We start from the raw sequence: 11,938 nt of genomic DNA on the forward strand, positions 1-11,938 counted from the left end.
AGTAATGATTGTATGCCTCTGGAATGCCTATTAATGACTCTCTCTCTCTCTCTCTCTTTATATATATATATATATATATATATAACTGTGTTGTATACTATTGAAACCACAAGCAACTTCACAGTCTTTCTCCCTGGAACTGGGGTGGGAAGAGTGCACTGGACTGTGATGATGGCACACGGGTGAATTGGTGGTAGGTAGCTCATGGGGATTACAACTGAGATGAAAAAATGCACAAAATAAACAGTGACATAAGAGAAAGAGAGAGAGAGATGTGTACTCAAGTCCTGGTAGAAATGCATGCCTCTTCCTGCATCTCTTCCTGCTCCTCTGAGATATGTAGAAAGAAACCCACTGGTTCACTTAATCTCCTTTGAGATTAGAACTCCCTTAAGGGACTTTGGTTGGTATCTACTAATTCACATTAAAGTCTGATGATAGCAAAGTTTTGATGTGTAACTCAGTTAGGATATTTGTATAAATAGATTCATTCATTAATGATTTAGCTCTTATTTTTCATTCTAAAATGTTTATATCAAGACTCTTTAGTTTCTCTGGCTAAGAAAATATAAAACTAAGAACGCTGATGGAAGGAATCTCAGAATTGCTTCATAACTTCTCTCTCTGGGGATGTAGCTCAGTATGAGGTAACCGCACTAGCCAAGTCATCAAGTGACTCAAACCAGTGCCAGTGTTTTCTTAGCATTTCAGGAGATTTTAATATCCTGTAGTGCAATCTCTATGATCTTGCTTCACTCATCTTTCTTCCTGCTCTAGCTAAACAAATATTGATCGTTACATTTCTGAAGAAGATCTGGGATCTGGACTTCTGTGAAAGGAATTTCTGTGAGGTGAGTCTTGAGAAATTTTGCAGAGAAGATCTGGTAAATCAGCATTCATAAGATTGAGTCTTTCTCGAAGGCGTGAGAGTTGTATCCACATACTCAGAGAAATGAAACACAGTAGTTTGATTCCATGCTCACTTTCCTTGGAAAAGCATGCACATTTTTGTTTTGCTACAGCTGAGGTCTGAACAATGCAAATGCATTTTGATCACTGCAGAGTTTTTAATTCATTGTCTGGGTGTTAACAGCAGGGTAGTGAATATTTAATTGGGCTTTGGCCTTCTTGCTTAGAAGGTGTGGAGAAGACTTAGCAGTTGTGGGATTCTGGGCAAAAAACAGAGTATGAACTGAAAAAAGTGTCATGAAACAATAGTGAATAAACGACATATTTGGACATAAAACTGTATTCTATAGCGGAGTTATAGAGTTATGGAGTTAGGAGAACACACAAATTTTGAAATTTCTCTTTCACAAATAGTTACTCAACTGCATGACATCTTAAAATTTTCTTAAGTGCTTTAGCTCCATTCTAGATCAGCTGCTGGAGGCATTATTTCACATCTTTGAACACCTTGCCTCCTTCAAAGTCAGAGGTAAACTTTGGGTGTGAGAGTTCAGACGAGACAGTTAAATCTATGCCTATCTTGTGAAATGCCTTCATGTCTATGCACATAAGCTTTCCATATGTTTTTGAAAAGAATGTAAAATTTTAAACATTGGGTTCAGAATTCTCTAAATGTTAGATCAATATTTTTATTTAAATTTAACTGTGTGGCTCAATTTTTCTAAATATTTTCTCACTTTGCTTTGTTCATTAGTTAGTATGTGCTAAAATCTCATACTGTAGTAAAGCTTTTCTTCTTTTTCCTGTAATCCTTTCATTTTCTAATATAAATATTATATATGAATATATAGTAAATTAAAAGAAATATACTAAATAATTGTATAATACAAAAGACTAAATAACACTATGTGCCTATTATTATTGGTTAAGTACATAATTAAAACTGTTGCATCTTTCTGTAATTTAAAACCTTTATCACTGGGTAGTGTAAGTCCAATCTGAAGCAAGTTTTTGTCCTAGGGTTGTTTACTATTACACCGATACACATATACTGCTTTCTTTAATGTTGGTATAAGAAAACTTTTCACAACCCTCCTTTTAAAACTTTTAACTACCTTTGGTCATCAGGATGTAAGTAGATTTTTTTTTAAGTCCGGTTTTGAAACATTTCATTTATTGAGTTTAGCGTTTTGTAAGTATTAGGTGAAATGTTGTATTTGATTCATTTATTATATTTAGCACATGCTTTCTGTCTCTCCTTCGTTGACAATCATTTTGAATGTTTATAGCTCTAACTTCTTTTTCAGGACTCCACTAACTGGCACTACTTCCTCTTTCCTCCCCAACTCCACACATCATTTTGATCTGTTCCTCTTTCATTTCCCTTTGTTCAGGGCTCAACTTATTTTTAAAAGCACTGAAGTTCTTGTTCATGATTAATTTTTGTAATGCAGTATTCTAAACATCTCATTCATGTACTTTCTTTTTGAATATTCTCTCCAAAGAAGTGTTGGGTGAGGATCTTTGTGGTAAATCTGATTGCAGCAGTTTGCCCATCTAGAGTTCAACCACATTTAACTACCATGTTGGCAAGACATAGAACTTCCATTTCAAAATTATTTTTCTTTTACAAAACTTTACAAGCTGACCAGAGACTTGAAACAACAGCTTGGAAAAGAGGGGGAAGTGGGGGGCCAAAAGATAGGAAGAAAGAGCATAAAGATGGGTATTTATGAGTGCTGTGGTAGTAGAAGAAATGGGGACTAGAGCTGAAGGGAGAAATCAAATACTGTTCCCAAATGAACAATGATGTCAGGAACTAAATAAATACATTAAAAAAAATGTTTTTCAATTTTGAAAACTTATGGGCACATATGGACTGTATTCAGAATTGGACAAAAGAAAGGTTATGTAAACCATGCCTCATCTACAGAACCCAGCATAGATCCATTAGTGTCTAGGTCCTAATTCACATGGCAAATGCATTCACATCTCTATAGCAAGACATGTGAACTTAAACACTAAGGTGGCATGTAAAATACTACATGTAGATTCCTACCAATTTACATCAGGTATTTTTCTAATAAATATCTTGAAATTCTCACACAGACAATATTGGGTTTCATATTTTTGGAGATTTCAAAAGTGAAGATTGGAGCAAATACCATACACAGCTACTCCATGCAGTTCTGTCATTGAGAACCTGATTTGGAACCTCTGTAAGTGATTTTCTCTCTATCTTTGGGAGCTGTCAAATTTTTCTTATTGATTTTAAACATGTCTACACTAAATGTCTCCTCTTTGACACTCTTTTGGCCCGAAGATATTCTTGGATCAGAAGATGTTCATGTTACTTTAATTCCAAAAAGTTTATTTCATTATTTATTGAAATATTTTCTTCTTTTCATTGTAGTTTTCACAACAAATAATGTGGATATTAACACTTTGCCCTGAATTCTATTGTAAATTCTGTTTTTTTTTCTTTTATTTCTTAATTCCATCCTATTTCCCTTGTTGGGATGGCTTCAGTCTGATCTTAGATCTCAATCATTTATATTCTCATTGCATCTATTGAACTATAGATTATTATGTTCCAGGGCCCAAATCTTCTGAACCACAAAGTATAAGCTCTGAACACTTAATCTGCTGGTGGAGTGACTATGCTGAAGAGAAGATATTGGAGAAAAATGATGATTCTCTTATGCTATATTATATTTAAAGTTTAGTACGCAAAAACTGTTCTGTGTAAGCATTTCCATCTGATTGGATTCAGGATGAGTGTGTTTGAAATTAGAGTAAAAAATAGCTGGTCTTTATGAACTTAATCAAAATTAACTTAAAAGTCTGCTTCTTCCTAAGAAATAGTGCTATTACCAGAAGTGAGAAAGATATAAAATTCCCTGTTCCAAAGTGACTCAAGTAAGGCTTTCCGGTCAGGGCTGTGTCCTCTGCCATGCAGCCATAACATTGCTCAAGGGCTGGAATGCCGACAGGTAAACAGAGGAAGGTTTGTTGCCTCTTGGCACTTAGGCATGGGCCCCTCACTCACACAGACAGCACCAGGCTCTAAGTGGTATGTGTACACATGTGACCCTTTCTCTTTGCAGGCTCAGCTGTCCCTTGAGAGATGGTGAATGAATATAAGAGTATTGTTTTGCTGGATGGATTACACCACATCAGTGATTATCATTTTGAGATGATTAAGTCTTTACTGGCCCGTGATTTAAAACTGACTCCGAAAATGCAACAAGAGTATAACAGAATTAAGATCGCTGATCTCATGGAAAAGAATTTCCCAGGGGCTGCCTGTGTGGAAAAACTAATAGAATTGATCAAAAACATACCAGAACTTCAAGAACATGCTAAAACACTTAGAAAGAAGAAGCTAAATGGTAATTTTTTCAAATCCCAGGCACTTCTGGTTGGCATCCCCTCGGCTGCAATTAATGCATAACTTTCTCAGTTCATGACCCAGCCTGGTGTCAGCACTGCAGAGTCAACAGGTTGACAATATGCTCCTCACTGGAACAGGGCAGGGGTGGGTGTCAGAGGTCATTGTTGGGGTGGAGATGAGTAACGAAACAGGAGGAGGTAAGAGGCTAGAGCTCCCAATACATTAGAAATGGTAGAAAATTACAAAATAATTTAATAATTGTGGTTCATTTTAAAATATGTAGGCTTAACCACTTAATGCTTTTGCCCTATTATGACTGTTTTGTTCCATGTTCATTATCCGCTTGGTAACAAGATGTAGCAGCAGTACTTAACATAAACACTTCTCACAGAGCTGTGAAGAACACATTCTTTGTGAATTACTGGGCAAAGACAAACGTTTTATAATGACACAGGCTGATATCACCATTTTTGTCACCTCACATCTATATTGTATTTTTCCACGGTTTCTGCCAATTTCAATCGATCTTTTCTAGAACATGATTGACTCATCAATAAGATGAAAAACATGGAATTTTATTTTTTTCTTATCCCAATTATATTTACTTATATTAATGATATATCATTACTTTATATTTTTAAATTTTCCACAATGTAGGATTTCTCCCTTCGGGTGTACACATTGTCCTCTACCATGGTCCATTGTGTACTCCCTCCCAAACTGTTTACGTCCTATGGAATTTTAAAAGGAACTGACAGGGGAGCAGTTGACTGGGAGGGACTTGACTGAAGCTGGAGGGGCTTGTTCCCTGCTGGAGCGTGAGGAGGAAGCCCCTGAGTGGTGTGAGAGAGCACCCTGCTAGGCTGTGGGTCCCCAGGCCAGGCTGGCTGATGCTTAGAAGGAGGCTCAGCTGACCTGATCACAGCAGACCTCGCCCATGAATGGGAAGATCTAACAATGAATAGTGCCAACTGCCTTAAAACACTTGTCCACGTCCTCCTTGTTTGTATGTCAGTTGCAAAGAAGTTAAGAGCAAAAGGGAAAACTCCAGAGAAAAAGGAGAAACCGGAAAGAGCAGGTCCTGCCACCCCTGCGCCTCCAGCATTGGGCACTCAGACACCAAGTGGGGCAGAGGCGACTCCTGTTGCCCAGGTAAGCCTGAGGAAGGGGAGCCACTGGAAACCCCAGGAAGGGGGAATCTACTCAGTCACTTGGCTTTTTAGTACATTCCAGCAATTCAGATATACCAAATTGATCAAGGCCTAACAAAAATGTAGTCAAAATTTCTGTGATAGTGTTAAGGGGAAGAATGTCCTAAAGGAACTCTGCAGAGTCTTATGGACTCCACCCCCTACTCCAGCTTTCTGGACCCTACCCCCTACTCCAGTGATTGGAAACTACAACTCCCAGCAGTACCAGGGAGAGAACTGCAAGGACCCAAGGGTGGAGCTAGCAGGAATTCTGGAACATTTGGGGGATAAATAGGGCGCCATTGGATCTTGCGCTCTCTCGCTCTCCAGACGGCGTGACTCGGTGTGTTCAGTCAGCCTAGCTGTAAGGTATTCCAGTGACTTTGTATCCCGCTCTCTTTCCCTGGGTTGTTTCCTATTCCTTTCCCCTTTTGTAAATAAACCCATTATTGACACTTTTGTGTGTACCTGCAATATAACTGAATTGTGAGCGTGTGGGTGAAGCCCCACAGACAGGCAGCCTCGTCCACTCTGGCTACCCTATAACAAGAGGACTCTCCAATATAAAGAAAAGGTAGCAATCTTTCCTTTCTCTCTAGAGATGAGTTAGCAGGTTGAAAGTTAGTCTGGCCCATGCTTACCAGACCTCGATTTTCTGATTTGAAGAGCAGTGCCCTTCCCATCATGATATAGAAGTGACTGTTAGATAGATGATAGAGTAATGTGACTGTTTGCATCAACCGCATATCTTTTGATGGTTCTGCCTATGCCCACTCTTAGCTTAGACTCCCTGGCATTACTAAGGCATCACATCGCTAAGGGAAAACAAATGTTCTGTTTCATTCAACACTGAAAACCAGTAATGGGAAAATTAAACTACTTTCAGAAAAGAAAAAACACAAACCAAGAAAAGACCGGAACAAAAAAGACTAAGGTGTCCCAGGAGCAGACTCAGCATCCCCATCCAGCAGGAGTTAGTGAGTCCACAGTCATGGACTTTTTTGCACCGCCAACCGAGAGCTTACCATCCACTTCATCCTCCATGCCCTCAGCTAAGGTACTTGCTGGCTGCTTCTCTTTTTCAGCTTTCTTCAACCCAGTAACAGTCATTATTATTATTAGTTGTGTTACTATTACTAATCCTATGTGCCAATTCTTGCCAATTCCCTTGCTTTGTTGATGTGTTTCCTTTGTCATAGTAAATGGGTCACATTATTAAGAAGCCATATCCACATGAAGTCCAATCTCCCGGTGATCCACTGTCATCTACAAGCCCAGGTCAGCGCCCCTTAAGGACTTCTGATATAATAGCTAGCTAGCTTGAGTTAGGATCATACTTTCATTCAGAAAAATCATTGTTTAGATGAAGAGGTTCTAACTTCATGTTTGTGTCTGCTACTTGTTCTTCAGTGAGTTCTTCCAGTTCATTATGTGAAGAAGCTCCTCCCTAGCCTGGCTCCAGCCCCAAACATCTATGAAGGTTGTTGTCAAATGTTAAGACTGACATTTTACTGGGCCTCCCTGGTAGTGCAGGGATTAAAGACAGTGCCATCAAGCTATCACCAGCCAGCCACTACAGCACAACTTCGACCCCCAGCCAGGAAGGTGACCCACATGGTGCAGCAGACCTCTCCTGTCCTTCCAGCTGCTCCCCTCAGACATAGTCAACCCTCCTGTTCTGTTCCCCATTCTGTCTCTGGTGAATCCTCTCATCTCCTGCACATCTGGCCTATCCCTCAGTTCTTGTAGACATAAATAAATAAATCTTTTAAAAAAGACTGAAGTCTTAATCATGGAAAGTGAAACTTGCTGGAACTTGTAAGATTATTTTCCTGTTTCTCTCCCCCACAAAACCAGAAGGGTCCATCTCAACGCAAGGGAGATGCCAAGAGAAGCATTCCTCAGAAGGGTCCCCTGACTGTGATGGTGTTAAAGGCATCAAAGCCATTTGAATATGAGTGTCCAGAGCAGGAGAAAGACATGATGTTCCACGCCACGGTGGCCACTGACAAACAGTTTTTCCAAGTGAAGGTTTTAAACATCAATCTGAAGGAAAAATTCACAAAAACAAAGGCCATTACTTTATCAGATTACTTTGAGTGCAAAGGAATCCTGGAGGTAAATAGAGAGTCCTCTGTGTCTGACGCAGACCCTAGTCATCTGATTAAGGTCCCAAAGAGCCTCATGAAAAGAGCAACAGAAACGCCTAAGATTGACAGTCTCCTCAAGCAAGCATCGGGGACATTGGTGTATGGGTTGTTTGAAATTCATAAGGTAAGCCCTTAAATTTTTTTTTTTTCATTTTTCTCTGTCTCACTAAAAGTAACTGCATTTCCTGGTCAAGTTCTGCTCTGGGACCAATATGAAAACCTGAAAGAGGCAGAAGGATACACTTACTTTCTTGCACCTGCGATTCCTCCAATTAAGTTATTTAAAAAAAAATCTTGTGTCAGTTCACCAGCTTGATTATCTATTCTCAGGAACCATGGATAAGGACAATGCAGGCTATCTATCAATATGCATGTGTTAATAATTTTATCTCTAAGTGCTACACAACTGTATAAATCACCACATTCTTTAGGCTTTTAGAAATGGATCACATACTAAAGTTGAACGCTGGGCACATATTCAGTGCAATAGATAGATCAGCATGGATACTTTGGAATATAAATAGATTCATCAGTAGGCAAATGCATAGCCAAACCTTGCTACCTACTCTATCTTACTAATTTATCAATTATTCACGCGCAGTTCATTGAAAACTTAGAAATACTACATGGCATAATATTTGGAACATATGACATTCTATTTCCCTTATTGGGGACAAAGGCAAAGAGAATTTTGCTGATATGTATATTTACAAAGCCAGGATACTAGACATTTCTATGAACTCACCTAATATTTTATATGAGTGACTGCTTCACAGTGCTACATATCTATCTTCTAGGATAATATTTTAATTTTCCTCCATTACTTTCCTACATTGTCTTCAAGAGACCATATATACACATAAGTTATAAAGCAAATGAACACTATAAACACTATAGAGTGTGAACTGTGGGAGCTAGTTCAATAGGAATAAGACACTGGAGGAGAGTGAGTAACTGGAAACAGTTGAAAAGAATTCACAAGTTGCTAGAAACTTCCTTGTTCTATAGATTCTTTATAAACCGTGTTTTCAATAACTGAATGCTAACTTTCTGTTGCAGAAAAAAGTGAATAAGAAGAATACAATCTATGAAATACAGGATAATACAGGGAAGATGGATGTAGTAGGAAGTGGGAAATGGCACAAAATTGAGTGTGAGGAAGGAGATAAGTTTCGACTCTTTTGCTGGCAACTGAGAATGATTGATCACAAGCTGAATCTGACGTGTGGAAATCACAGTTTCCTCCAGGTAGGGTGTGAGTAGAGAAACATTCATTTCCCAAACAGGTTTGGAGAGCATGATGTTCTTGCTCTCTTACCCATAGTCTTCAAGAAGTGAGCACTAAAACTAACCATGTCCTTGTTCTGGTTTATAAGTGGAGTTTTAAAGATATTGAGGAGATCACTCATGTAGACTTCAAAGGGTATGATACTTGTGCTAATTAAGAAAGTATTTGAGAAAATTAGAAGTGGAAGTGGAAATTAGCATGGAAGTAATTTCACACAGTGTTCAAGAGCAAGGCTTGTATAAGACTTGATTTGAATTCTGGTTTCACTTTCACTAGTTACTCAATGTTGGGGAAACAGTTTAACCACTTTGGTCCTCCAAAGTAACCCAAATCTCTTATAGCATGGACTGAAATGTTAGGGATACAGCATCTGCATTATCTCACTGCCTGGTACAAAGTGAGAAACTGTTTTACTTAGGTGAAGACACTAGGAAGCTGGTCCTAGGCTGGTCTAGGAAGCTGGTCCTTAATGGTATGAAGCAGTTTGATGAGTTTCAAACAGCTGAAATTCAGTGGAAGTAAAAAAATTGCAGGAAGACAAGTTCAGAGCATAAAGAAGTAGAAGTGGTAGGCAGACAGCACAGGCTGTCAAAATAAATAAAAGGAAAAATTCATGTTTTCATTGTGAAAATAAGTGACATTGAAAGACCATATGCAGGACAATGCTTGATTGCTTTGACATTTTAGCAAAAAAAAAAAAATATGCTAGCTTTCAGAGATGGGAATATCAATAGGATATGTCGATTTAGAGGTAATTGTCAATTTACCTTGAGTGATATTACTGAAAGAAATAATAATACATACACTTATATACTAGAACTAAGCACTTGACATATGTAGGGAGCTGAGACAACACAAGACATTATTTGATTCCCATGTCATTGATATAGATGTTCAAGCTCCTTAAAGAATAAATAATTTGCCTTTATTGCTGGTGAGACCCCAAACCAGGCTGTCTAGCTCCCAAGTGAAACTCTGAACAATCTGAAGGGGAATCTGGGCAGACAGAGGTGAAGTCTCGGGAGGGGTACTGGTATTTGAGAGATCTGAATTTACAGGCACTACACACAAACATGAAAAGAAGTGAACAAAGTAGTCAAGGGTAAAGAAGAAAATGTGCATGCAAAGCATCATAAAGAAGTTGAATGAGAAAGAAGCTCAACAGAACTGATCTCTTAAGTGGCCAAGGTTCTTGAATATCAGCATCTGAGGCAAAAAGCACAGGTTACAGGCATCTGACACACCAGTGCATGGGAAGAAGTTGAGCACAGACTCTGTGTCACACACGCAAGAGCCACGTGGGTGAACAGCACAGAGGCCCTCCACAGGACTCTTGAATGCTAATCAAAATTTAACAACTGTCCATAACTACTTAGCAACCGCTGTGTTCATGTGCACGAATGGACACCCACGTCTGTGGTGGCGCTTCTTAGGCCCCTCACAGAGTCCCTGTCTTTTGCCTGTAATCCAGACCCACCCCCTGAGTGATGCATGCAGCTCCTCTTGCCTCCTTTCTTTCCTGTCCCGTGAGGATGCCCCTCAGTGCTGAGCACTGTGTGAACCAATTTCTTCCCCTCATAACTCCACCCCATCTTGCTCAATTACACTGAAGCTGAATGTTAGGAAATATCTATTTCACTCTCCAGGTGATGGGGAGGGGACAGGTTCAAAACAGAAAACTGCTAACGGAGAAGCAAGGGAGAATGAACAGCTTCTGAAGGACAAGGCAAATGATTGTATCTAACATGGAGGGGGTGAGGGAGGAAATCTGCAGGGTCTTCCCAACACCTGGGGTCTCATTGTGTCTTTTTATCTATCGTCAAGGTCATCAAGACTAAGAAATACAAGAAAGCACCACCCAGTTTTACTGTGAGTCTGCAGTTTGAGCCGAAGTGCTCCCTTCCAAATCAATTAGGTGGTCTCAGTAGTGATACCATCAAAGTCGAGACTCTCTGAAGTCATAGATTCAGCGGAAATAATCCAACACATGAAGACATTTTTATCCCTGAGTTCTGAATTAGATAACTTTTTAATGAAATTTACTTATATTTCTCTGTTTTGTAAGACTACTACATTTTGTATCTATAATGCCCATGATGTAAAATAATAATTTTTTTTTTAATCTAAGAGTGTCCTTCTCCAGAGTGCTGGATATGGTCTCTTTAAGGATGGCTTGAGTGTGTACAAAGGGTAGGCATACAAATCCACATCAGTACCAGGGTCTGTATGTGGACTGTGATTTCCAGAAGGCCATGGGCTATGTGTGAAGTTCATGCACATGGATACCACAGCTCATGTTCAAATCAATAAGCCCTGTGCCTTTTATGATGTCCAAAAATTAATTTCTGTCTTGACACAAGCTATGCAACGTCTATCGTCTGACAGATTACGGGTAGATCGGGAAAAGCTTTGAAAAATCAGACTTTCCACTGCTAACTTATGTTATTGAAGGAATGGAGGAAGTAACGCAGGCCTGAGCAAAGCTAGACTATCCCAGGCAAGCACCCCCCCACCCCCACCCTGGAATGCAGGATAGGTTGAAGAGGGACAATATACATTTAAATTGATTGGATAATAGGAATGGTGTGGCCCAGGCTGATTGGACTGGAGGCACCAGGAAATAAGACATCTATTCCTGGAAACCTGTTATTGGGTGGTTGAACTGTGACCCAGGCTGTGATGTCTGTTAATCTTTGAATCCATTTGCTAAGTTGAATCTGCGCGGGCTCTGACGTATGTAACGGCCACCAAGGCCAATATATTCCCTGACTTTCCTTTGGTTGGGGTCTTGGCTGAACCCTACGTGTCTGGCAGGGAACGGCTTGACCCTGGCTAGCCAGCCCAATAAACTCTACTTTGCAAATTGCATTCTTGTGTGACGCTCTGTCTTTCACCGTAATCGAGTTCTCGGATCCTAACATTATGACCTCCCTTTTTTGTATAATCATAATATCAAAATATTCTGAGCAACTTTCAGCTTACAATTGGATTGCCTCAGCTGCATAAG

At 39.5% G+C, this 11,938-nt stretch overlaps 1 protein-coding gene across 1 annotated transcript; it reads left to right on the plus strand.

The window, feature by feature from the left end:
• Window positions 1-763: 763 nt before the first annotated feature.
• Window positions 764-10,933, plus strand: LOC101625575 (myeloid cell nuclear differentiation antigen-like). Its single transcript, XM_012728955.1, has 8 exons — window positions 764-851; window positions 3,019-3,128; window positions 4,017-4,301; window positions 5,319-5,455; window positions 6,380-6,550; window positions 7,351-7,767; window positions 8,703-8,891; window positions 10,756-10,933. The coding sequence occupies exons 3-8, from the start codon at window positions 4,037-4,039 to the stop codon at window positions 10,885-10,887; spliced, it is 1,311 nt and encodes a 436-aa protein (XP_012584409.1). The 5' UTR covers window positions 764-851; window positions 3,019-3,128; window positions 4,017-4,036; the 3' UTR covers window positions 10,888-10,933.
• The last annotated feature ends 1,005 nt before the right edge of the window (window positions 10,934-11,938 follow it).

The sequence above is a fragment of the Condylura cristata genome, unplaced genomic scaffold (assembly GCF_000260355.1).
Source record: "Condylura cristata isolate star-nosed mole 26May11 unplaced genomic scaffold, ConCri1.0 scaffold00024, whole genome shotgun sequence".
NCBI lineage: Eukaryota > Metazoa > Chordata > Mammalia > Eulipotyphla > Talpidae > Condylura > Condylura cristata.

Bases quoted from the DNA above. Each gene is read 5' to 3' on its own strand.
- LOC101625575 (XM_012728955.1), top strand. From the start codon at position 4,037: ATGGTGAATGAATATAAGAGTATTGTTTTGCTGGATGGATTACACCAC. The intron at 5,456-6,379 runs GTAAGCCTGAGG...AACTACTTTCAG, and splicing joins AGGCGACTCCTGTTGCCCAG to AAAAGAAAAAACACAAACCA. The intron at 8,892-10,755 runs GTAGGGTGTGAG...TCTATCGTCAAG, and splicing joins GAAATCACAGTTTCCTCCAG to GTCATCAAGACTAAGAAATA.